At 41.5% G+C, this 27,736-nt stretch overlaps 1 protein-coding gene across 2 annotated transcripts in view; it reads right to left on the bottom strand.

Moving 5' to 3' along the window:
* Positions 1-7,546: 7,546 nt before the first annotated feature.
* LOC138747367 (nucleotide-binding oligomerization domain-containing protein 1-like) overlaps positions 7,547-27,736 on the bottom strand; it is a 45,013-nt gene continuing 24,823 nt past the window's right edge. Inside the window, exons 8-12 of one of the 2 annotated variants that reach the window (XM_069906509.1) lie at positions 26,984-27,067; positions 20,914-20,997; positions 20,265-20,348; positions 17,330-17,413; positions 7,547-12,705 (exon numbers count right to left, since the gene is read on the bottom strand). In XM_069906509.1, coding sequence (XP_069762610.1) covers positions 12,636-12,705; positions 17,330-17,413; positions 20,265-20,348; positions 20,914-20,997; positions 26,984-27,067 — 406 coding nt within the window. In that variant the 3' untranslated portion in view covers positions 7,547-12,635. The remainder of the gene's footprint in view (positions 12,706-17,329; positions 17,414-20,264; positions 20,349-20,913; positions 20,998-26,983; positions 27,068-27,736) is intronic. The other variant, XM_069906515.1, reaches the window with a different exon arrangement.

The following is a 27,736-nucleotide window of genomic DNA, read 5'->3' as shown; positions in this document are numbered from 1 at the left end:
GAGACCAAGCATCTGCAACCCCCACCTGAGTGCCACTAATTACTTAACTGCTTCCAAGTGCTCTAGGTGAGCTGCTTTAATTCAACCCGCACCACCACTCCCCCGCCCCCCATCATCATCCACCTTCCCACCAAACTATTAGATTTTTAACATCTCTCTGGCCGAATTGGATGTTAAAAATCTAATAGTTTGGTCGGAAGGTGGAGGATCGCACACTCGTTGCAGCAGGATATCTTCATGCTGCCAGCTCCGAGAAACCACCACACATGTCACCCCACCAACGGCACGACACTGACTCTGGCCCGCCCACAGTCACTGACTTCACCCACGTAGACCCCACACACACACACACACACACACACACACACAGAAACAATAAACAGAGACCAGGCTACCCTTTAACTGAGTAGGCTGAAGCCTGGGGGCCTGGAGGGTAAAGGGGGCCCAAACCCCTAGGCTTCAGCCTACTCAGTTAATGGTTAATCCACCACTGGTGATCAGTTTGCATGGTTTAATCTCCCTCTGATTGTAATATGACAGTGACCAGGTTGATATGTTTTTGTTAAGTGATGCTTGTTGCAGGTATTGCTAAGGTAAGTTACTGGACAAATATTGTATAGCTGGAATCTGAGAACTCACGTTTGAACCATACCGTGACTTGATCAGGCGGGTAAGTGAATCTAGACTTGCTTTTAACCACCCTTAAAAATATCCTCTCATTGCACTCAATTCAAATATAGTAGGAATGGTTGATAAATCCCTGGCATCCACCACCATGAAGAAAGGTTAGTTTATGATCATTCTAAAGTAGGTTTGGTGGGGGATGAGGGTTGTGGTCATGATAAATGATAGGCAACTGCCACCAATGTCAGGTAGTATCTTTGAAGGTGGCCAACAGAAGGCCCAATTTAAAATGTTGCATGGCAGGTTAATCTCTGGTTAACCTTGTATGCAGCAAACAAATGCTAGACTAGAGACTGTGCAAGCCCAGATCCTCCCATTAATCAATTAGATTTCAAAATAAGCTTCCATCCATATTTCTCTGGAGCCAGTTTGATAATTTTAACATGTGATGTGCAGCAGACCAGAGTTTTAAAAAGAGTAAAGCAACTGAGAAATCTCCTCAGGTCTGATAGAACCATAGACCTCAGGCCCCTTGGCCCTTCTAGTCTTTGCTGGAAACATTATACTACTTGTCCCACTGACCTGCTCCCTTCCATAACCTTCCAGACCTCTCCCATCCATGTATCTATCCAGTTTTTTTTAAGCTTAAGAGCGAACCCACATTTACCACATCAGATGGCAACTCGTTCCACATTCCCACCACTCTCTGAATGAAGAAGTTCCCCTTAAACCTTTCCCCTTTCACCCTAAAGCCATGTCCGCTTGTATTTATCTCCCCTAATCCAAGTGGAAAGAGCCGACTCGTAATTTTGTAATCCTCTATCAAATCTCCCCTCGTTCTTCTGCACTCCAAGGAATAAAGTCTTAACCTGTTTAATCTTTCCCTGTAACTCAACTCCTGAAGATCCAACAACATCCTAATAAGTCTTCTCTCCACTCTTTCAATCTTACTGATATTCTTCCTGTAGTTAGGCACCCAGAACTGCACACAATACTCCAAATTTGGCCTCACCAATGTCTTATACAACCTCACCATAACATCCCAACTCCTGTACTAAATACTTTGATTTATGAAGGCCAGAAAACCTGTTTTACCTTCTCTGCTTGCAAAACCACATGACCCTCTTAGAACAGCAAGTTCCACTCCAGATAGCCTGTGGCTCCGACGAGTTATTTCATCTGTTGCCTCTATGTAAACAACAATGCATTAGTGAAGTCTTGGGCTCTCTCCAAAGCTTTTACAAAGGTTGTTGGCCCCGATATGTCTAGCATGGGGAAAAGCTCCAGTATTTTAAATAAGATTTGTTCTAAAGTGTTTGTATGACCTATACTAAAAAAACACCCTAATTTACCTCCCAAAACATATCTATATATAAAACAAACACAACATAATCTGTCACACTTTAAAGTAATAGGTAACCCTGTTGAGGGTCTCTTGTCCCATTCTTACTCTCCACATTTACAGAAAGATGTCGTACTTATTTCTGAGGTTGTCAGTAATTTTCTCAAGGATGTTACAAGATCACAACCACAAAGAAGACATATCACACAGGGGTAAAGATGAATAATTACTTTATTAACAAAAATTCACCTTCAAACTTTGATTCAAAATCCCCCTTTTATAACAGTGCCCACTGGATACTATACAAATTTCTACAACAGTGTAAAACTAATAAATTCCCCAGCCTAAATATAACATATGTAATTAAAGTCTAAGTTATATTTCCAACCAGCCAACAGAAAAAGTTAGACACAAAACAAGCACAAAACACACAAGACTCACAAAACTTCGATCTCAACCGAAACAAAGATCATAATCAATATTCATTTTGTTTGGTAAACTGAAGCCAAAAGATCTTTGAGAGAGAGAGAACAAAATTTGAAGTTGTCTTCTTGTGTCGCTTGCAGAGAGTGGAACAATGGCTTGGTCCGGATCCTTCTGGCTGCCTTTGGAATGTTCATCCCTTTTTGAAATCCCAACATTCTAAACTGTCCTCCAGTCCATGACTCATGCTCTGGGCCTTCTTCCACTCCACAGCACCCCCAGTGGTGCTTTATTGCCCAAGTCCAGAAATTTTTAGATCATTTTCTGCACATGTTCAGTCCATCTCCCACTCTCTCAGCAGTCCACCTTCACTTTGTCTCTCTCAAAGTCAAATTGTCACTTTTTAACATAAAACCACACAACATATAGATCAATACAGAACTCTGTAACATCTCCCCTGCTAAAAAGAAAATTTGGTCCACAAGAACAAATTTTTAACAATTAATGGAAGCATTATATAAATAAAAAAAATAAACACTCCATTTTTACAGTAAGTATATGATTAGATTCATATCTACCCAGATTAACATCTTGACAAACAATCTGCTATTATGTAATTCATCCCCTTTATGTGTGTAATAATTAAATCATACTCTTGTAACATTAAGCTCCAGTGCAATAACCGTCTGTTCTTATTTTTCATTTTAGACAGAAAAACTAATGGATTATGATCAGTATATATTATTAATGGTTTTTGAGCAGTACAAATATACACATCAAAATGTTGCAAGGCTAAAAAAAAGCGCTAATAACTCCTTTTCAATGGTTGAATAATTTCGTTGATGGTCGTTAAACCTTTTTAAGAAGTACGAAATAGGATGTTCTACTCCATCACCATCCTTCTTCTGTAACAGTACAGCACCAACTGCTTCATCACTGGCATCTACGGCTAAAGAGAATGGCCTTTCAAAGTTACGGACACAAGTACAGGCTGATGGCATAAAATGGCCTTTAACTTCAGAAATGCTTCCTGGCATGCATCTGATCAGATACATTTTTCTTTCTTTCCAAGTAGTTTTGTTAATGGGAGTGCAATTTCTGCAAAGATTTTACAAAATCTACGATAGTAGCCAATCATACCTAGAAATCTCCGAAGAGCTTTTTTATTAATGGGGATAGGGAACGCAGTGATAGCCAATACTTTTGCTCCAACTGGTGTCTCCTGTCCCTGTTCTACCACATAACCCAGATAAATTACAGTGGCATGTCCAAACTCACTCTTGTGCAACTTCAGTGCGAGGTGTGCTTCCACCAGTCTCTGAAATAACTGCTCTAATTCAAGCATGTGTTCTTTCCATGTATCTGTACTAATTACTAAATCATCGATATAGGCTCCTGTGTGCTCTAAACCCTAAATTACTGCATTAGTCATTCTCTGAAATGTGCCAGGTGCATTTTTCATCCTGAAAGGCATAACTTTATACTCATACAATCCCGAAGGTGTAATAAATGCAGAAATCTCCCTGCCTTTCTCTGTCAAAGGAACATACCAGTATCCTTTTAAGAGATCAATATTTGTAAGAAACAGCCTTCCCCACCACCTATTCTGTGGATAGAGAATGCATCAGTCTTTGTCACCATGTTTACTTTTCGATAATCTGTACAATACCTAATTGAGCCATCTGGCTTAGGCACCAGAACACAGAGTGAACTCCAATTTGAACCTGATTTTTGGATGATGTCATTTTGAGCATATAATCCACCTCTTAATCCAACAATCTGCTCTTTTCCTGATTAACTCTGTAGGGAAGCTGCTTAATAGGCTTAGCATCACCTACCTCCACATCATGACAAGCCACAGTAGTTCTTCTTGGAACATCTGGGAATTATATCCTTAAATTTCATAAGTAATGTCTTCATTTCTTCCCTTTCTGATTTAGTCATATGCATTAACTTGGTGTCTAAGTTTTGCTAAACTATAGAATTTTCCAGCCTGGGGCTTATCACTTTCTGTACTCCATGACCTTCCGCAAAACTTATCTCCTCCTTACTTTCCTCTATAACTAGCACCTTGGTTGGAATCCTAGTCTCCTCCTCAGTCATTTTCTCAAAGTAAGGTTTAAGCATGTTCACTTGATAGACCTGTCTCTCTCTTCGATGATCAGGTGTCTCAATTACATAAGTGTCCTAGTTAATTTTTGATTTCACCTTATATGGTCCTGAAAACTGAGCTCTCAAAGAGTTGGACTGCATTGGAAACAAAACCAATACTTTATTGCCAGGTTTAATATTCCTAATTTTTGCTTTTTGATCATACCGAATTTTCATTTTTCCCTGAGCAGTTTTTAAATTTTTCCTTGCCATCTCGCAAGCCTGATGTAATCTGTTTTTAAATTTGAAAACATAATCTAACAGATTTGATTGTATATCATTATGTATCCACTGTTCCTTCAACAATAGTAATGGACCCCTGACTTCATGACCAAACACCAACTCACATGGACTAAAGCCAAGAAACTCCTGAGTTGCCTCTCTAACAGCAAACAATAACAAATGGATTCCTTCATCCCAATCCTTATTATTTTCCACACAATAATCCCTCATCATATTTTTCACAGTTAAATGGAACCTTTCTAAGGCCCCTTGACTTCCAGGATGATAGGCAGACAACAAAATTTGATGGGCTCCCAATTCATACAACCCCTATTGAAATATTCCAGACATAAAATTACTCCCTTGATCCAATTGAATTTCCCTTGGTAGGCCAAACAATGTGAAAAAATTTAGCATAGCCTTCACAATCGTCTTTGCTTTAATGTTTGTCAGGGGAATAGCCTCTGGAAACTTTGAAGCTGTGCACGTGAGTGTTAACAAATTTTCTGCTTTGGTTTTTGGCAATGGGCCAACACAATGCACTATCACTTTTGAGAAGAGCTCCCTGAAAACAGGGATGGGTTGTAAAGATGCCACTAGTGGCCCTTGATTAGGCTTGCCCACCAGTTGAGAAGTGTGACAGTTTCTACAAAAGTTCACAATATCCTTTCTCAGTTTTGGCCAATAAAACTGTTTCCTTATCTTTTCCACCATCTTCTTCACTCCAAGATGACGTCCTAAAGGTGCACTATGAGCCAACTTTAATATTTAATTCCTGTAAGTTTTAGGAATTACAACTTGCCTTATTACCACCCAGTTTTCACTGGCAGGTATCACTTGTGGTCTCCATATTCTCATCAATATTCTATCTTGATCAAAGTAACCTACTGGCACAGTTTCAATTTCCTGGTTAGACAGAATCTTATCTCTTATCCCAGCAAGATCAAGATCATGCTTTTGTCTCGCTATTAATTCTTCTCTTGACAACAGCAAAGCTAGATCCTAAGGTTTGTTCTCAATGCTTGCCTCCACTACAGGATCATCACAGACTTTCTCTACCTCTACCTTTTTTCTAGACATGGCTCTAGTAATGGCACATGCAGGGTAGATTTCCAAATCCTTTTCGGACTCATAAACCAATGGCTTACTTGTGAGTTTCACCACAGGCATGACTTTACCCTCTGCTAAATCATTCCCTAACAAAAGAGAAACTCCATCCACCGGCAGACTTGATCTTATCCCTATCATAACCGAGCCATTAACTAAGTCTGATTTCATCACTATTCTATGCAAAGGTATCGGCTCTGCTTCACCACCAATGCCTTTAATTAAATTCACATCTCCAGTATCGGTCTCCTCACCAAAATTCAAAACGTTGCTTAATACAAGCGATTGGGCTGCTTCAGTATCCCGCAGGATTTTAATTGGCACTTGATTGGATCCTTCTTTAACCGAAATGAAACCTTCAGTCATGAATAGTTTAAAAATATCCCTAACTTTTTCACTCTGAACACAGGCCATTGGTATCACCCCTTTCTCTTTCTTCCTTTTCAGTACAGGACAATTTGCTATTATGTGCCCTGGCTTCTTACAATAGTGGCAAATAACTCTCAAAAATTTTTCCTTCACCCATTTCTCTTCCTCTCTTCCTTTAACCTCACTTTGAGATTTTCTTTCTACTCTACTTGGATTATCAGCAGTATTCCTTTGAAAGGTTTTACCTGGTGTCTACTTAGACTCGTGAGTTAAAGCATATTCCTCTGCAAATTTAGCTAATTCTTGCCAAGTTTTTATATTTTTCTCTCCCAAGTACACTTGAATATTGTCAGGAACACAATTTTTAATCTCCTCAATCAGAATGATTTCCCTAAATAAATCAGTTATTTTCTACTTTAATTGCGGCACACCACCGATCAAAACACACACAAGCAAAATCCAAGTAAGATTGGGTTGCTTCTTTTTTTTAAACTCATGAACTTTTGTCTATAAACCTTTGGGACTAGTTCATAAGATCAGACTATAGCCTGCTTTACAAATTCGTAATCAGCTGCTTGTTGAACAGTGAGATACAAGTACATCTGTTGGGCTTTCCCTTTAAGAACACTTTGTCGCAGGAGCGACCATTGGTCGCCATTTTAAATTTACAGATACTTTCTCAAAATGCTGAAAATACTAGTCTATTTCAGCTTCCTCAAATGGAGGAACTATCCTCACTTCTCAACTGACCAGCAACCTCTCCTGCTTACCAGCACGTGGGTTTTGGGCTTTTCTCTCGCCTTGTTTTAGGGTCAGCTTTAATTTAGCTAGTTCTAGCTCATGCCTCCATTCTTTCTCTTTCTCTTCCAACTCTAGTTTTATCAAAGTGAACTCCACTTCCTCTGAAGTTTTCTCCTTTGGAAACTGTTCTAATGCAGCTTCTTCAAATACCCCCTTTCCTACATAGTGCTTAACAATCTTTCAGGCAATTTCCTTTTTTTTCATCCCAGTTCTTACCGTAAGAAGTTTTAACTTGCCAACTATAACCTTCAGTTCTGACTTTTTAGCCATTTTTAAATTAACCACTGAAGGGTTAGCTATGAACTGGTCAATATTCATAGTTATTGGTTTTTCTGCTGGTGCCTTATACACTCACCGTTTATTTTTACTTTCAAGCTGGAAGTTGAGTCAAACTCAGACGACTGATAACTAAGCACAAGTCAATCACCCCTAAAGCTTCCAAACTGGTTTGTTCCCGGACAATTCCCCAAATTATGTTAAAAGATCAAACCAGCCACCACAAAGAAGGCATATCACAGGGTTACTTTATTAACAAAAATTCACCTTCAAACTTTAAGTCAAAGTCCCCCCTTTTATAACAATGTCCACTGGTTACTATGCAAATTTCTACAACAGTGTAAAACTAATAAATTCCCCAGTCTAAATTTAACATATGTAATTAAAGTCTAAGTTATATTTCCAACCAGCCCACAGAAAAGCTTAGACACGAAACACACAAGACTCACAAAACTTCGATCTCAACTGAAGCAAAGATCATAAACAAAATTCAGTTTGTTTGGTAAAATGAAGTCAAAAGATCTTTAAGAGAGAGAGAGAGAGAGCACAAAATTTGAAGTTGTCTTCTTGTGTCGCTTTCAGAGAGAGGAACAATGGCTTGGTCCGGATCCTTCTGGCTGCCTTCGGAATGTTCATCCCTTTTAAAATGCCCAATATTCTAAACTGTCTTCTCATGCTCTGGGCCTCCTTCCACTCCACAGCCACACCCAGTGGTGGTTTGTTGTCCAACTCCAAAAATTTTTACATCATTTTCTGCACATGCTCAGTCTGTCTCCCACTCTCTCAGCAGTCCACTTTCACCTTGGCTCTATAAGGCAAACTGTCACTTTTTAACATAAAACCTCACAACACATAGGTCAATACACAACACAGAACTCTGTAACAAGGGGAACACAGCGATGCGTTTCTGCTTTCCAGTGTTCCAGTCAGATTTTCACGTAACTATAGTCCACTTTCTGGCCACTGCCAATGCAATTTTTACAAATTCAATAAGATTTAGATAATTTCAATTTTGGGCTTATCCCCATTATATTTCCCAGTAAAATCAATTCTGGGCATTGTGGAAATGGAATTTCAATCATCTGTTCTAAAAACAATTCCTAAATCCACCCGAAAAGGCCTCATTTTGGGATGTGACCAAGTTGAGTGTAAGGAAGTTCCCATCCTCCTCACCACATCTAAAACATTGCTCTGATCAATTTGACTGTTTAATTTCTATGGCATAAGGTATAACAGTTGCAAAAAATTGTGTTCTACTATAGATTACATTGATTGTGTTTGTAATACCATCTTTACATAAATCAGACCAGTTTTGCTCATCAATATTTACATTCAAGTCTCACTCCCATCTTTGTCCAGGCTTATATAAACATATAACCATATAACATACAGAAACAGGCCATCTTGGCCTTTTTAGTCCGCACTGATTTTCGTGAAACTCCACTAGTCCCACCAACCTGCTCCCTGCCCATAATCCTCCAACCCCCCTCACATCCATGTACAGGTACACAATCCTTTATTGGTACCCTTGGGGGACAGTGTGTTCCGAATTTTGGATTTTTCCAGATTTCAGAACAAAAAGCAGCTGCCCCAGATTTAAGCCCACCCATATTGTGCTGCCATATCCACCCCCCTTCCAGTCACGTTGGCGACTCTCTCACCCTTGCCCACCTGAGTCGCGCTTTCGTCTCTCTTCCCCCATCCGCCTGAGTCGCGCTACCATCTCTCTCCCCCTTTGCCTGCCCGAGTCGCGCTGCCGTCTCTCTCTCTCCCTCTACCCAAGTTGGGCTGCCATCTCTCTCCCCCTTTGCATCCCCAAGCCACGCTGCCATCTCGCTCATCCTCCTGAGTCGCGCTGCCATCTCTCTCCCCGCCCAACCTAGTCATGCTGCCATCTCTCTCTCTCCCCCCTCACCCATCTGAGTCATGCTGCCATCTCTCTCTCTCTCTATCTCCCCCTCTGCTGTACCCGCACCAGGAAAAAATGCCAGTTTTTGGAGCCTTACGGATTTTAAATGACCAGGATTGTGTACCTGTACTCATTCAACCTCCTCTTTAATGACAGAATTGACCCTGCTGCAACCACCTCTTCTGGAAGATCATTCCACTCAGCCACCACTCTCTGAGTGAAGAAGCTTCCTCTTATGTTACTTCTAAAGTTTTGCCCCCTAACCCTTAACTTATGACCCCTCATTCCAATCTCTCCTAACCTCAAGGGAAAGAGGTTATTCACATCTACTCTGTTTATCCCCCTCATAATTTTATATACCTCTATCAAATCCCCTCTCAACCTTCTATGCTCCAATGAACTCAATGTTTAGGGGCTCCCGTTTGAACTAAGAAATACATTGCCGAAGTGAACTTATTTGTTCTACCCTTTTGAATCAGTCTCCACATCACTGCACTTTGATGTAAACATTGTTGGCCCCAATTTTTCCCTTCTGCATGCTTGTAATTGAAAAGAGCAGAAGATTGTGTTTTTAAGGATTCCATATTTATTTAATAATTGTTCAAATGACACAAGTTGCCCCTGCTCATAGCAGTCCTCAATATATCTGATCCCTTTACGAGACCAAGTCTCTAAAATATATTACCCATTGTAAAATGGATAAGCCTGTTTTGAATCAGAGGTGTTTTAAGAGATTGTTCCAATCTCATAATTTATTTTATACCAAATATTAATGATATGTTTTAATAAGCGGCTTCTTTCTCCCCAGATATTACTTTCACTTCCCATTTATATATAAAATTTCCTCTCCTACATTTTCGAGTTCTATTTTTCAACCTTGCTGGGTTAGCTCCTTCCTCAAAAAAAGGAAGTAAGAAATTTCATCCTGGCCAAGAAATTCCATTGCTGAAATGAAATCAGTAAAACACCAAAATCTGCAGACACCAAGGTTGAGGTAAAAGCTGAGTTTCTCCAACATGGTGTTTTAAATTTGAAATTAAATGATTTGGATTCTGACAGAATGGAGATATGATTTTAGAAGATAAATTGGGGCATGGTTTTTCATGTAGGTCACATACAAACACTTTAAAACAGATCTTATTTAAAATACTGGAGCTCTGCTCAAGCTAGACATGTTGGGTCCAACAACCTTTGCAAAAGCTTTGGAGAGTGCCCAAGAGACTTCATTAATGGATTGCTGTTTACAAAAAGGCAACAGATGAAAGAACTTGTCGGAGCCGAATTCTGTCTGCAGTGGAACTTGCTGTTCTAGAAAGGTCATGGGGTTTTGCAATCGGAGAGAGTCAAACAGGTTTTTTTTCTCTCTCAGAGAGAGAGAGACACACACACACACACACACATGCACACACAGTTCTGCACTTTTACAGTCAGCAGCAGCAGCTGGGACTGGAACAGGACAAGCTGGAAAGCTTGTGGAAGCCACCATTTGGAAGACAGCTTGTAAGTGCTTAGTTCAGCCTGGTCAAAGCCCTGTGGATCATGCAAGAGGAGAGGACTGGCAGTCTAATGTTTCACTTGAAATAAGAGAAAAAGAAAATGCACTCTGAGGTGACCTGAAAGAAAGAGATTATTATCTGGAGAACCCTAAAGGGGTAAGTTTCATTGGCAAGACACTGAAGTGGCTAATTTAAAAAAGAATCAGTTGTGGGTGTCAGTGTACAATGAATCTTTCTGAAAACTGACAAGAACCTTCCTGAGTGGTAACCATTTACCTTTCAAGTACCAAAGACTGGTGAACTTTAAAAATGTTAAATTCTGTGCACAGTATAAGAATTGCCTGCAACCAGTGAACTTGGAGGAATGAGAAGTGAGATTGGACTGGGAACCAAAGAACTTTTCTGAACTTACACACACATTACACAATGTGCGCTTAGAATTAGAAGGGGGTTAAGTTAGTGATAAGTTAAAGTGTGATTCTGTTATCATGTTTAAAGATAATTAAAAACAACTTTTGTTTAAGTAACCATTTGTCTTGGTGAATATCTATTGCTGCTGGGTTTTGGGGTCCTCTGGGCTCATAACAACATTGACATTACGACTTTAGGATAGCAGTTGCGGAATCTGAAAGTTGCTTGGGTACAAATTGGAAGAAAGGTAACTGATGACATGAAGGAACCAAAAGGAACAGAGATTGAGTTCCTTAACACTGATAAAGCTTGAGAAGGATTTGATTGAAGTAGTAAATAAGTGGAAGGTATTTTCAATAGCAAAAATAACAAAAGGAGCAGAGGGCAGAAGGAAAGGGAAGCATTGAGCGAAAGGCTGGAGGAAGGAGATTCTGGAAATTAGTAAAATAGAAGGGAAAGACTTGTGGGGTTATGTGGAAAGAGTTAGGGACAACTTGTACAGTTCTCTCATGGAACAGACTTATGGGCATTGTCATTATTGCTGCTTCCACCAACAAACCAATCTGTTATGGCCTCAAGGTTTAAGCCTTATTTTCCTGTTGGGGGCATTATTTTGTTTACTCGCACTGCAATGGGTCAACGGTACTCACATTTCAGTTAACCATGAGAGAAATTTCCCACCTAACACAGCACATGTATTCCGTGTGGGGTGAAGTCACGGATTTGTTTGCATGTCAATATCAGCCGATTTAAAGCTGGAAATTTAGCCATTCTAAATAAAGAACCATTTCTTATGCAAACATGAGAAAGGTATTCAGTGCCTTTATGACACGATGGCTTAGCCACAGAGCTATCCGTGGCATACTAGGAACTGAAGTGTCAGCGGCTTTGATCTCAAACTAGGACCCTGAAGTAAGACCAGAGAATAAAAGGAAGTAACGTTTTGCCTTGTTGCAACAGGATCACCCATCTCATTTTACACTTCATTGGATTAACTGTAATTTATGCCGTCATGGAATAAATGCAGCGGCAAATTTGAATACTGGTGATGAATATTTCCCAGCTCATCAGCAAAATAAAATCCAAGAAAGCAGGAGGAGGCTGAGGTTAATCTGTCAACCAACCGACTGATTACCCCCTCCCAAGTAGCCTTCCTTCCCAACAGTCTCGACGAAATGCTGAGATTTCTGGAACCAATGATTGACAGGCGAGAATGTTGCCAACCGACTCAAACAGTCGCCATGGTGTTTCCAGCCATTTGGAACCTCTTTTTTTGGCCATCTGAGGACTCCGCTTTCCAGGGAAGGTGGCCCATAAACTTTGGACAGTCAAGTTTAGTTGGTTTCTTCCATCTTCTTTCTCTCCTACCAACTCCATAAAAAACATCATTTTTAAAATCATTTTAGTTCATGACCATCTCCTCCCCCACACAATTAAATGTGCTGTGGCCCCTTTGGGAGGGAGGGGAGGATGTGGGAGGGGCACAGCATTGAAAATGGCTAGTTTAGATGATGACGCGTTTGTCTTTCACAAGTTGCTGGACGTCATCTGGCAGAATTTGATTATCCTTTAGACTGGAGAGAACAGAGCATGTGTTAGTAATTACTCTTATCTTCAATCAAAAACAAAAAATGAACTCGATTTTTAATAAGAAATGTGCCTTTTGTCGAACTCAGTCTGAACTGGTTATTCAGAGACAAGCATTGCACCGTAAAACTATGTTAAGTGGATGCACAATTCCTGGGGGTTATTACCTCATGACTTCAACACTGCCATTTGCCAGATCCCCAGCATTGTGCCCAATCAAGCGAGACAAAAAAAAACATTCACACTCCCCCCTCTCACCTCCTGATTTAGGAGTATACTTTCCAAATTTAAAAAAAAACCTTAAAAGATTAAAAATATCTCAAATGTTCAACAAGGTGCGAGACAATCTGGCGATCCATGTCCTGTGCCCATCCTTCCAAGCAGTTGATCCTCGACTTTGCAGCCCCCACCCCACACCCCTGCCTGCCAGGTCCAACTCAAACTAATTCAAGGAAGGACATGATTGCAGCACTTGAATCCATGTTCCATTTATCTTTAGACAGATTGACTGCGAACCTTCCATTTATTGGTTTTGAGGAAACCATCTTGAAAAAGTGGAGGGGGGTCTGAAAGCTGAGGAGAACTGAAATGCCCTGAAACATTATAAAAGAGGTAGTACTGACAGGGCAGAAATGCGTTAACATCCCTGGAACATGTCAAGGTGATCCTGGGCTGTTGTGGGATGCAAGGGAAGAATCGCTATGGTCCTGGCAGAGTCTTCTGCACCTTCCTCGGCCGCAGACAGGGCTCCTGAGGACTAGGGGATTTGGCTAATATGCATTTAGTTAAGAAGGACAAACCAGGGAACTGCAGGCCGCAGAGCATAATATTAGTGCTGGCAATGTTGCTAGAGGGGATTCAGAGAGACAGCAATTGGAACGGCAAGGACCAAACAGGGATAGCCAATGTGGCTCACAAATTTGCTAAAGGTTTTTTTTAAAGAGGTGACCAAGATGATTAACAAGGACAGCATAGTCGATGTTGCCTTTAGTAAGGCCTCTGACAAGTGGTCGGTAGGTTGGTCCGGTAAGTTAGATCACATGACTTCTGCACGAGCTGCCTGCTTGTAGTGAAGGATTGTTTGGAAGGTTGGCAGCCTGTGATTCGTCATGTGATCAGGGATCAGTATTGGGTTCCTTCTTGTTATAGATAATGCTGAACTGACCGAGAATGTAGTTTGCCTGATTAGTAAGTTTGCAGATGGCCTGAACAGTCAAAAACAAGAGGGCATGGATTTAAAGGGGACATTTTGGTTTTTACACAGAATATATGAAATGTGGAACAAGCTACCTGAGGAACTGGTACAGGCACTTTAAACAAAAAAAAATTTGGCAAATGGGACCAGCTCAGGAAGGTGCCTCAATTGGCATGCACAAATTGGGCCTTTTTCCAAGTTGTATAATTTTGACATTCTGTCAAGGCCAGTAATTGAAAATCAGTTTTCCTGCTTAGCAGTAATTGTGGGGTATTTATATTTTTATTGTGCTGCTTTTCAGACTTGGGCTCATGGTCTGGAAGGGCCTAGTATTGAGCTGTATGGTTAAATCTTTTTTAATTAAGGAAAATTAAAATTTAAAATGTATTCCTGCTTCACCTCCATAGCTTTATGAGAACAACAACTATCTCATCTCACCCTGAAGTCTATCAATTCCTCAAAGGCTTATCGGTGCAATTCAGAAGCGAAAGATTTGCATTGGATCCAGGCTGTAATATTATATAAGCTATTGCAGAGACACAGACCGGCCCGCAAAATGGCTGACGAATGTGGCGACCACGCGGACTTGGGGGGGGGGGGTGGGGGGTGACACCGGCCGTCATCCCAGGTGACCTCCGCACAGGGAGAAGATGGGGAACACTGGCAGGACCGACGGCTCCGATGACACGGGGCCCTGACATCAGCGCCAAGGGCCCATATATGTGTGACCAGTCTCGTTTTCCAAGGCTTTGGTGTGCATGTCACTCTTCTCCATGCTCGCTTAGCACGAATGCTACACTATTTTATTATTTGAGAAATGTGCCATGGAGATGCAATAGGGTGTTTATAGAAGCTAAGAGCTCATCTTCTGGATCGGTGATTAAAGACGTGAACAGTGATGCAAGATAGCAGGTTCAGTTGCTTGTTTCCATTTAGCAGACTTGAAATGAGAGCAAAATCCTTAAAAATAGGGTTCAAATCCCACGCTGTCTGTAAGGAGCTTGTATGATCCCCTGTGCCTGCATGGGTTTTTCCCAGGGGCTCCGGTTTCCTCACAACATTCGAAATGTACCAGGGGGTATAGGTCAATTGGGTGTAAATTGGGCAGAGCAGGGTTGTGGGCAGAAAGGGCCTGTTACTGTGCTGTGTGTCTAAATAAATAGATCCCCCAAGGTTGCCGCGCAAGGTGCTAGGGCCATTAAGAAGGTGTATCATGTGCTGGCCTTCATTACTCAGGGAATTGTGTTCAAGGCCTGTGAGGTGACATTGCTGCTCTATTGTTGCAGAATATATAGAAATATTTTTAGGATATAATTGGGAAAAGTAGAGTAGGTTACATACACACACTTTAAAAACGGATCTTATTTGAAAATACTAGAGAAATCATTATGAGTGACTTTACAAAAACTGAAGAATGCTTATGGAGACTTCACAAGTTGGTGTTAATTGTTGAATGAATGGAATATAAAGCAACAGAATGAGACATACTGTCTCATAATACCTTTTGGATTTTTGACAAGAGTGCACAGAAAGGTCACTGAGGGGCTCTCGTTTGTCTAAAAACAACAGATGAACTAGAAGACTGACTTCTATTGTTGCTGGAGAAAGTCAGGTGTTTTTTGCAAGCAGTCTGTGTGTGTGCAAGAGAGAGAGAAAAAAAATCAAGAAAGTGGTCTCAGTCAGTATGTGGGATGCTGAACGCTGTAACATGAAGGAGAAGCCTGCTAGAACTGAAGCAGAAGCTGTTGGAACTGAGAGTGAAGCTCCAGAGTGGAAGATGGCTGTATGGGTGGCTGTCTAATATGTTTCTCTTGCAATAAGTGGAACAGAAAATAACTCTGTGATAGCCTGAAAGAAAGAGGTTATCATCTGGAGAACCTTGAGGGGGCAAGTTTCATCAGCAAGACATTGAGGTGACTAATGGTGGTACCACAGTTGTGGAAATCCTGGAACAACACATCTCTCTTCTGCAAACCCTACGAGAACCTTCCTGAGCGGTAAACATTTACCGTTCAAGCACTAAAGCCTGGTGAACTTTATACATGTTAAATTCTGTGCACAGTATAAGAATTGCCTGCAACCAGTGAACTTGGAGGAATGAGAAGTGAGATTGGACTGGGAACCAAAGAACTTTTCTAAATTTACACCCACATTACATACATGTGCGCTTAGAATTAGAAGGAAGTTAAGTTAAGTTACTTAAGTCAATAGAGATAAGTTAAAGTTTGAATCTGTTTTCATGTTTAAAGATAATTAAAAGCAAATCTTGTTTAAGTAACCATTTGTCATGGTGCATATCTATTGCTGCTAGGGTTTGGGCTCCTTTGGGCTCATAACGCTATAAACCACTCGTAGACCACACTTGGAGTATTATGGTCAGTTCTGGCCACTTTGTTACAGGAGGGATGTAGGGGCTTTAGAGAGGGTGCAGACAAGATTGACCAGGATGTTGCCTGGATTGGAGAACATGTCTCATGAAGCAAGATTGAATGGGCTGGGGCTTTTGTCTTTGGAGCAAAAAAGACGACTTAAGATAAGATCATGAGAGGCACAGAGCGAGTGGACAGCCAGCTCCTTTAAATACAGCGACAATACCAAGTGCCAGAGGAAATCGGTTTAAGGTGAGTGAAAGAACGCTTAGGGGAGATCCCAGCATTTATTTTACACAGAGTGTGGAATATATTGCCAGGAATGTTGGTAGAGGCTGGTAAAATGCGGGCATTTAAAAGACTCATGGCTGTAAAAAAGAAATTGAGGGTTCTGGAGATGAGGTAGGGAAAGGTTTAATTGTTGTGGATTAATTTTATATAGGCCAGCACAACATTGTGGGCTGCAGGACCTGTACTTTGCCATAACCAAATCATGGTCCATGAACCGAACCTCTTACCATTTAGTCATGTGAAAAATCAAAAGAGCTGTAATTTAAAAAAAATGAATTCTATAATCAATAGTACACAATAAGATTAAAACTTTGAGTAATGCAGGTTAAAACATGACTTTTCTCCCTCAAGTAGACGACATACACCATTGCATTATGTACACCATCCCCAAACTACGTTTCTCTACATATTTCCCTGGAAGATCATTGCGAGTTAGAAGGGCCAGACTCCTGCACCGTCGGAAGATCTGTCCACCAAATGGTCAAACAGCCTGCGCACAAGGAAATATAGCACAACTGTTCTCGGTACATCTGGGCTAGGTGCAGGTGCAGGTATTGGCATCCTAGTTACGAACAATGAAACAGCAGACACATGTTGAGAAATCTGGGATATCAGGGTTGTTATTGCCAACATCTCCAAAATAAATCAAAGTCTAAAAAGAGCTGGGAGAACACTGGTCAAACAAATGAGGATTTCCTTACTTCCCTTAATATTCAGTAACATTTCGATCACATTGGGGTGGAATTTTTGCCTTACCAGATCTCATTTACGGTTGTATTTCCTCTGAGTGACTGCCAGAGATGTGCCACTCCTCTGGAAGTAATCCGGTTTTCATTTAACCTGCAGAGAATTCACCACATTATCAGTAAATTGGGTCCCAACCAGACACGTACTCTGCTCTTGATGAACTAAAATAAATGGTTCCTAGATGCATTTCTCTTGGTTCTAGCAATCTATCGTCTACTTGGGAGTAATCAAGTCAGTAAACGTGAGCGTGCAGGCTGTCTTGCATTGAGAATGTCATTAATGCAAATGAGAGTGATAGGTTCTTAATTAGTCAGGGCATCAAAAGACCATTTCATTTCGGGCCTCCGCCTTGAGACTGGTTACGAAGCGGATAGAAAAATGGGATCTTACCTTTCAGACAGCAGCCCTAAAAGGCTGCTCCAGCATCCCATTCATATCCAGAGGTGCCTTGTAGCATCCTCCAGATCTGACGGTGGGGCGACCGTTGCCATAGCGCCACCCATCATCAATATGCGGCAGACCAATGGCTGTCTTCCCTACCCATAATTCCTCATGTAGCTGAAATTGCTTTATGGTTCCCTGAACAGTTCCAGCTGCTTGGGGGGGGGGGGGGGGGATTACATGGGAATCCACCTTCAAGGAATGCTGAACCGTTATTCCAAGATCCCTCTCTTCCTCCGCATTCCTCAATGCCCTCCCCTTCACTGCATCCGTCCTATTTTGGTTATTCTTCCATGTAATTTTTTTAAATAAATTGTTATTCAAATGAATTATGTATTTATCTTTACAGGACATGGGCCACCAATGAACATGAATGAGTTGAGTATCTAATTTAGTGGTTCTCAATCTTTTTTACCCCCACCTTAAGTAATTCCTTACAAACATAGGTGAGAAATTGTAGCAGAAGTGGACCTTAAAGCTCTTGCTCTTTGCTTGGGGGAGAAAAGGGAAAGTTGGCTCGACAGTGAAATGGATTTAGAGTTGAGAGCAGAGAACATGTGTAAGCAGAGGTCTGCTACAGAAAGTTGAATGTTTTGGACAGGATGGTTTAAAATCGATGAACAGAAAGGAAATGTGGGGAAACTGACTCGGCCAAGGCAGGTTTCTAATAAAGTGAGAAAGGGAAAGGTGCAGCAGGCCAAATGGGCGCATTGAGCGGTATCGCGAACCATTGAGGCGCAGTTCTTCAGTGGGCATGTAGAGCCATAGGCCGGACCGCTGAGTACTCAACCCGGTTAATGGTCCACACACGTGCGGTGCTGCCTGCCAAGTAACGGCACGTTGGTTTGCTGTGCCTCCTGCTAGAAGGTGCACCCCCCCCCCCCACTGTGTTTAATTTAAACCTGCCGGCCCCGCGGGTCGGCAGCAAACACATAGTGACGTCACCACCCTGTCTCCAGTGAGGTATATAAAAGAAGCCTGTAAAGCCCAAATGAACAGTCTTGTGTTGACTAACCCGGTGTATATGTATTGCTTTAGAAGCTCTACTGAAGGAGTTGCTGCAAAGGTCAAATTAATCGATAAAGCAGAAAGGTGCTTGAGCAAGGTTTGACGGGAGCCGAAACATTTCCTATGCAGGGAAAGACAATGATTTACACAACCAGAGAGAGTAGACAAGGGGGAAACTGCTCTTTTCAAATCAGGAGGGGAACGGATGATAGGAACATGCTCCATTCCTTTTGGTCAAAATTCAACACTAGTTCCGAGCACTTGATTAGCCCTTTTCCTTCCCACTGGGCATCCCAGTTAATTGGCCTGGGATGGGAAGCTGTTTGTGCCATCTCCACTGGGCCACCCTTAACCGGGACACTGACTGCTTTTCCACTGGACACAGCTCATCCCCGGGGATCGGAGAGTCCACTTTCAACTGAAATGGAATGGATGGAAGTTGTCCTTTTTCCATTGGTTTAATTAGCATGTTTGGGGAAGAGGGTGTCAATTCCTGTCATGATTTGACTCCGGCGTGCCGATTGCTTTCCTCTTCCTCTGTACCTTTAACTGGTTAATTCCCTGTTAATTCCTGGGACAAGGAGCCAGTGGAAAAGGGACTCCTGAATGGGATAATTAATTGTGTACAATGAGCAAGTAGTACTGTAACAACTGGGGCAGGAATATATTCTACCCTTGTGTACATCAGCACAGTAAGTATTAATTTACTCTGTAGGCCAACCGGGTTGGGCTGTCAACTTTTAAAGACAGGGCTCTGGGCTGAAAAGATGGCTATATATATGTTTACCATTTATGGATGCAAGCTGAATCCCTCCAGCACTTCTGTGTCTTTACTAAAATCACAGTGTCTGCAGGCTTTCTGTTTCACTCAAATTTTCCCCAACATTTGATGTAGGACCCTGAGACTAGCAATAAGGAAACATCCTTTCCATACGGTAATAGCTCTGCTTGTAGACAGTCAGAAACAAATAGGAGCCTGATAGCTCTCTAGCCTAGCAAGCAGACAAAATGTCTCTGTGGCGATCCACCTGAGCTGATTTATATTTGAACATCAGCCACTGACTTCATTGCTCTAAACACAAAAGGAGGAATGTACCCATTCACTAGACCAGTGGTTCTCAATCTTTTTCTTCCCACTCGCATCCCACCTTAAGCAATCCCCATGCCATAGATGCTCTGTGAGTGGTAACGGATCACTTAAGGTGGGATGTGGGTGGGAAGGGAAAGTTTGGAATCAGTGCTCTAGACCCAACGGTTACTGAAATATTTTACTTGAGAAAAATTGTCATTGGCCCATTTCCTTTGGAGATCTGAAACTGTGCACATAACGAGTCAATGAGGGACGATTAAAACGGTGGGTTTCAAACTTTTTATTTCCACCCACCCACACACCCTTACTGATCACGGAGCACTGATGGCATAGGGAATACTTAAAGTGGGATGTGAGTGGAAAGAAAAAGGTTGAGAACCACTGGTTTAGAGGAACCTGAATTACCATAACTTTTCCAAAGTGGAGTTTACTCTCAACATTTCACCAAAACTTTCAGTTGCTTCATCATCCAAGTCGTTTTGTGTCAACCTACAAAAAGAAGTACAATAGCAAGCAGAGTCAAGTAAGGCTGTAACTTTGCTGCAATATGTATTTCTTATAAAATTCCCCCCTTAATTTAACTCTATTTAGTTTGTCACCATTCATAATTTCAGTAAATTGCTAAGTACCAACTTCCTATAATTGTTTAATGCTGGTAATAACCTTTGTTGGCATTTCATTTCATTAATTTCAAAGTGAACGTCTAGCTAGCTGCACAGTAATGGCTGAAAATGGGTGGCACGGTTGGCGTAGCAGTGAGAGCAACGCTGTTACAGCACCAGCGATCAGGACCGAGGTTCGAATCCCCTGCTGTCTGTAAGGAGTTTGTATGTTTCTCCCTGTGTCTGCCTGGGTTTTCCCTGGGGGCTTCGGTTTCCTCCCATCCTTCGAAACGTGCCGGGGGTTGTAGGTTAATGGGGTGTAAATTGGGCGGCGCGGACCCGCAGGCTGAAGTGGCCCATAACTGTGCTGGATGTCTAAATTTAAAAGAAAATGCTGTTGGCTTTGGACCATTACTTATCAGCTGAACTTCGCTGCGAATGCTTGCTTTTACCAGAGTATCCTCAGTGAATTGTTCTTGCAGAGTGCCTGGGCCAAGTGTTGGCTGCCCCTTGATGAAATCAGGTTTGCTGCAAGGCTGGGAGATTTAAACAAAAACCCATTGTACTTAGGTCGTAATTGTGAAATAAATCCATCTTAGAATTCAGTGAAAATCACTTAAAAACAATCAACAATAAATGCATCCCTAACACATTCCAAAGCATTTTGAAAGAACATGATCAGAAATTATTTGACACCAAACCAATAAAGGAAGTATTAGGAGAGGTGACTAAATACTTGGTCAAGAGGTCAGCTTCAAGAAAGGAAAGGTAGATGAAGTGGTCTAGGAAGAAGATTCTGGAACATAGGCCCAATGTGGATGAAGGCTCAACCTGAATTGGTGAAATTGAAGTTAGGAATGGAAAAGTAGCGAGGTTAGGGAGAACAACACCTCTGAAAGGTTTAAAAACAAAGCTGAGAATGTTAAGACGCAAGCAAGTGCCAGTGGTGATGTGAGAACAGGGGCAGCACGGTTCACACAATGCCTTTGCAGCGCCAGTGATCGGGACCAGGGTTCAAATCCCGCACTGTAAGGAGTTTGCACATTCTCCCCGTGTCTGCGTAGGTTTTCCCCGGGGGCTCTGGTTTCCTCCCACCATTTGAAACGTACTGGGGATAATGGGGTGTAAATTGGGCGGCACTGCCCCGGGGACTGAAATGGCCTGTTACCGTGCAGTAGGTCTACATTGAAATTTAAACTGTCTGGGTGGTCAGAGCATATAGAGGGGATCATCTTGGATGTGCTCAAGTTTACAGAAAGTGGAAGACAGCCGGTAAAGACAGCATTGGAATGGTAATGAAAGCATCAGTTGTAAACTTACTCGTGAAAAACTGTAATGCCATGACCAGAACTGCACACAATGCTCCAAATATGGTTTAAGCAAAGTTTTATATGGCTGCAACATGATTTTCTGACTTTCATACTAACTTCACTATTTATTGAGTCAACTGCAAACTTACTCAGCAGTCCACCTACAATTTTTTCCAAATCATTTATTTATATCACAAATAACAGAAGTCCTAGGACTGATATTTCCAAAGCACTACTGGTCATATATCTCTAGTCAAAGTAAAATGACTCTATTGCCAAACCAACTTTGGATCCAGTCTAGTCTGTCTTAATCTTTTGGACTATTATAAGAGCTTTTGTCAAAACTTTACTTAATTACTTTAATTAAAAAAAAAAACTCCTGCTGACTTCTGCATATGATATTAATTTGATACAGTATGGAAATGCAGATATCCAGAGAATTCAACCTTAAATGCACCAGGAGAATTTGGATTCCATTTTAAACCAACACAGGAAATAATATCATGAGGAACATTTGAAGAAGCTGTCAGATCATGAAATATCAACTAGCTATTTAAGTTATTATTTAAGGAAACGCATGACAACTTCATTTGCAAGAAGTTTATGCACCCGCTGCTCCTCACAAATCAAGTTAAGGTATCGGAGCTGGAGTTGGATGAACTCCGGATCATTCAGGAGGAAAAGGGTGTGATTGATAGGAGTGACAGGGACTTTATCACATCTGGAAGACAAGAGAAGGGTAGATGGGTCACAGGAGATGGAAAAGGAAGAGGTAGGAAGTGCAGGGCATCCCTGTAGCCATTCCCCTGAATAAAAGCATGCCATTTTGGATACAAGCCATGGTGATCAGGTCTCTGGCATGGACTCTGGTCCTGTGGCTAAGAAGGGAAGGGAGGAGAAGAGGTAACCTATAGTTATAGGGGATTCCATAGTTATGGACAGATAAGAGGTTCTGTGGAAGAGATCGAGTATCTCAGATGGTTGGTTGCCTCCATGGTGCCAGGATCCGAGATATCTCAGATCGAGCTCACAGCATTCTCAGGAGGGAGGGTGTCCAGCTAGATGTCATGGTCCATGTAGGGACCAATGACATGGATAGAAAGGGTGAGAGTGTCCTGCAGAGAGTTCAGGGAGTTAGATGCTAGGTTGAAGGACAGGACCTCCAGGGTAGTGATCTCAGGATTACTCCCTTTGCCACGTGCAAGTGAGGTTAGAAATAGGAGGATAATGCAGCTTAACATATGGCTAAAGACATGGTGTTGGAAGGAGGGCATCAGCTTTCTAGATCATTGGGCTCTGTTCCAGGGAAGGGAGGATCTGTTCTGATGGGACAGTTTGCATCTGAACTGGAAGGGGACAAATATCCTTGCAGGAAGGTTTTCTGGTGCTGCTCTGGTGGATTTAAATTAGATTTGCTAGGGGAGAGAAACCAGAGGGACAGAGCAGGTAGAGGAGTGAAGGAGGGACTCCTTAGAATTACATTAGATTAGAATTACATGTATCGTTAGAGGTCACCAGGTTGAACATGGTGGAAATGTTCTCAGGTAGATCTATTTCAATACAAGGAGTATTGTCAGAAAGGGATAAGAGCTTAGAGCATGAATTGGCATGTGGAATTATGACATTGTGGCCATTAGTGAATCTTGGTTGTAGGAGTGGTAGGACTGGCAGCTCAATGTTCCGGGCTTCTGTTGTTTTAGATGCATTTGAACACGGGGATGAAAGGGGAAGTAGTAGCATTGCTCATCAGGGAAAGTATCACAGCTGTGCTCAGGCAGGACAGACCAGAGGGCTCATCTATTGAGGCTATACGGATGGAGCTGAGGAACAGGAAAGGTATGACCACACTCAAGGTTTTGTATTATAGACCATCAACAAGAATTGGAGGAGATAATCCATAGAGAGTTAACAGACAGCTGCAGGAAACATAAAGTTGTGATCGTAGGAGATTTTCATTTTCCACATATTGACTCTAAAAGGGCTGGATGGATTGGAGATTATCAAATATGTTCAGGAAAGTTTTCTTAATCAATATATAGAGGTACCATCAAGAGAGAGTGCAAAACTGGATCTCCTATTAGGGAACGAGACAGGACCGGTGACAGAAGTATGTGGGTCCAGTGATCATAATGCCATTAGTTTCAAGTCAATTATGACAAAGGATAGGTCTGGGCCTCAGGTTGAGATACTAAATTGGAGAAAGGCTAAATTTGAGGAAATGGAAAAGGGTCTAGAAGGCGTAGATTTGGGATAAGTTGTTTTCAGGCAAGGATGTGCGGGTTAAGTGGAGGATCTTCAAAGATGACATTTTGAGAGTACAAAGTCTGTATGTTCCTGTCAGGATCAAAGGCAAAGTTTCAAGTATAGGGAACCTTGGCTTTTGAGCGATATTGGGGATCTGGTTCAGAGGAAGAGAGAGGTGTATAACAGGTATAGGCAACATGGAGCAAATGAGGTACTTGAGGAGTATAAAAATGCAAGAAAAACATCAAGATAGAAATCAGGAAGGTTAAAAGAAGACATGAGGTTGCTTTAGGAGACAACATGAAGGAAAATACTAAGTGTTTCCACAGGTGTAGTAAGGGACAAAATTGGTATCTTTGAGGATCAAAGTGGTTGGGTTTGTTTGGAATCACAAGAGATGGAGAAAACTTATTTTTTTTCCCCTCAGTATTCACTCAGGAAACAGGAACCGAGTTGTGGAAGTATGGAAAACAAGCAGCAAAGTCATGGAACCTATATAGATTAAAGAGGAGGAAGTGCTTGCTATCTTAAAACAAATAAGAGTGGATAAATCCCCAGGGCCTGACAAGATATTCCCTCGGACTTTGAGGGAGGCTAGTGCAGAAGTCGCAGGGGATCTGATAGAATTTTTAAAATGTCCTTAGTCACAGGTGTGGTGCCAGAGGGGAGCTCACATTATTCCGTTGTTTAAAAAAGGCTCCAAAAGTAACCCTGGAGATGATAGGCCAGCGAGCCTGAGGTCAGTAGTTGGTAAATTATTGGAAGGTATTCTAATAGATTGGATATGTGCATGGTAGATCATGTTTAACCACATTTATAGAGTTTTTAAAGGAGGTTTCCAGGAAAGCTGATGAAGGAAAGGCGGTGGATGTTGTCTATATGGACTTTAGTAAGGCCTTTGACAAGGTCCCTCATGGGAGGTTAGTCAGGAAGGTTTGGATGCTAGGTATTCATGGTAAAGTAGTGAATTGGATTCAACAATGACTGAATGAGAGAAGCCAGAGAGTAGTGGTGGGTGATTGCTTTTCTGACAGGAGGCCTGTGACTAGTGGTGTGTCTCAAGGATCCGTGCTGGGACCATTGTTGTTTCTCATCTATATCAATGATCTGGATGATAATGTGGGAAATTGGATCAGCAAGCTTGCAGATAACACTAAGATTAGAGGTGCTGTGGACAGTGAAGAAGGTTTTCAAAGTTTGCAGAGGGATCTAAACCAGCTGGTAAAATGGGCTGAAAAATGGCAGATGGAATTTAATGCAGACTAGTGTGAGGTGTTGAATTTTGGAAGAACAAACCAAGAAAGGACGTACTCGGTGAATGGTTCAAACTGAGGAGTGCAGTGGAACAGAGGGATCTGGGAATACAGATACATAATTCCCTGAAAGTGGCATCGCAGGTGGATAGGGATGTAAAAAGAGATTTTGGCATATTGGCCTTCATAATCAAAGTATTGAGTAAAGGAATTGAGATGTTATGTTGAAGTTGTACAAGACATTGGTGAACCCAATTTTGGAATATTGTGTGCAGTTTTGGTCACCTAACTACAGGAAAGATATCAATAAGATGGAAAAAGTGCAAAGAAGATTTATTAAGATTTTGCACGGACTTCACGAATTGAGTTACAGGGAAAGGTTAAACTGGTCATCACTTTGTTCCCTGGAGCGTAGAATAATGGGGGAGATTTGATTAAGGTATTTAAAATTATGAGGCAAATAGACAGAATAAAAGCAGATAGGCTTTTTCCACTGAGGGTGGGTGAGATTCAAACCAGAGAACATGCGTTAAGGGTTCAAGGAGGAAGTGGTGGGAGTGTGGAATGAGCTTCCAGCTGAAGTGGTGAATGTGGGGTCTATTTTAACATTTAGGGGAAATTCAGACAGGTACATGGGTGGGAGAGGGGTATGGACTGAGCGCAGGTCAGTGGGACAATGCAAGAAATAATGGTTCGCCAAAGACTAGCCGGGCCGAAGTGGCCTGTTCCTGTGCTGTAATCATTCTATAGTCCTATGATACCTTCCAAATATAAGCTGCGTGTGACTCTACCACACACCAGAGCCTGAGAATTCAAACCAGGAATTTGGGCCCATTGAGTGCATTTCACCATTTAATAAGATCATGATTTTTCTTTACCTTTGCACCCCAATCTTTTTAGTCACTACTTAAGATTGAAAGATCTATCAATGGACCTTGGGAGAAATACACTCAACAGCTGAATGTCTTAGGTAGAAAATTCCCAATGCCACCAATGTCCAAGAGAAGAGATTTCTTCTCACTTCCGTTCTGAATGGCTGACCCCTGATTTTGAAACTGACTCACTCCCGATATTTATCAACTTTACGGAGATTTCAATTAGGTTAATATCTGCAAATTCTGGGTCAAGTTACTCTTTACTTTCTTTTATTTTTATTTTTCAATCTTCTTTTTATTGGTTTTTATACAGTACAATGAAGAAAAGGGAATGAATTTGAAAATGCAACATCACATCTTAGAATTTAAAAAGTACCAATTTACAACAGAGAGGAGGAGAAATTTCTTTAGCCAGAGGGTCATGAATTTATGGAATTCGTTGCCTCATGCAGCTCTGGAGACCGGATCATTGGAGGGAATTGATAGGTATCTAATTAGTCAGGGCATCATGGGATACGGGGACGAGGCCAGAACTCAAGACTAGATGCGAGAACAATTTAGCTCAGGGAGGTTCCACGGAGCGGACCTGATGGTCCAAATGGCCTGCTTCTGTTCCTTCTTCTTGTGATATGTATATATAAATTAAGGTAAAATTTCAAGCAGTGTAAGCTTGGTCAATGGATGTTGCGTACCCAGCTGTGTTTCTCCAGCATGGCTGTGTATTTCAATGAGATCACTTCCCATTCTTCTATAATGAACCTTTTTAATTCCTCCTGACAGGATAACCCCAACTGTGGAAACTTTGCAAGTAAATGCCATGCAAATAATAAACTTACTTACCTCAGATTTTTCAGACTCTGATGATCTTTTATTGCTTCTGCAAAGGCTTCAGCCCCTCTGTCACCCATCTGATTTCCCCAGAATCTATCAATCATGAAGCAAATTATTTTTGTGAATTGCTTAAGATTTATACATGATAATTTAAAAAAAAAGTGGTTTTCTTTAAATAATGTAATGAAGACGTCCAAATCAATTGATTTTCTGGTCTAATTTTATCACATCTTTCCATCTTCAGAATATCTCTAAAGGTTTCACAGACACCACGCGGGGCAATCATTTGAAACAACCAACAACTAGTGAAATATACTCCCTGGTTGTCCTGAGGATTAAACGTTACCTTGGACATCTCCATGTTGAAGAGAGGATATTAATATTTTGCAAACAATTTGGAGGTGTTTTGTCTCACTAATACCAGGAGTGGATGGATTGTTTGAAGAGGAAATGTTGGAAAGGCTGGCATGTCTGCAAGAGTTTAGTAGAGAGAGAGAAGGGCTTGAGTCAAATATGTCAAGAATCTTGATGGTGGATGTTTTCGTTTTGTCAGAGAAACTGGAATTTTCTTTTTAGATTTATATTTAGACATACAGGCCAATTTGGTCCATGAACCCACGCCACCCAATTTACACCCAATTAACCTACAACCCCCGGGACGTTTTGAATGGTGGGAGGAAACCAGAGCCCCCCCAGGGAAAACCCCCAGGGAGAATGTACGAACTCCTTGCAGACAACATGGGATTTGAACCCCAGTCGCGA

This window comes from Narcine bancroftii, chromosome 1 (genome assembly GCF_036971445.1).
Source record: "Narcine bancroftii isolate sNarBan1 chromosome 1, sNarBan1.hap1, whole genome shotgun sequence".
Taxonomy (NCBI): domain Eukaryota; kingdom Metazoa; phylum Chordata; class Chondrichthyes; order Torpediniformes; family Narcinidae; genus Narcine; species Narcine bancroftii.
Note: the sequence above shows the minus strand (reverse complement) of the source record. Positions and strands in the feature narration are given on the sequence as shown.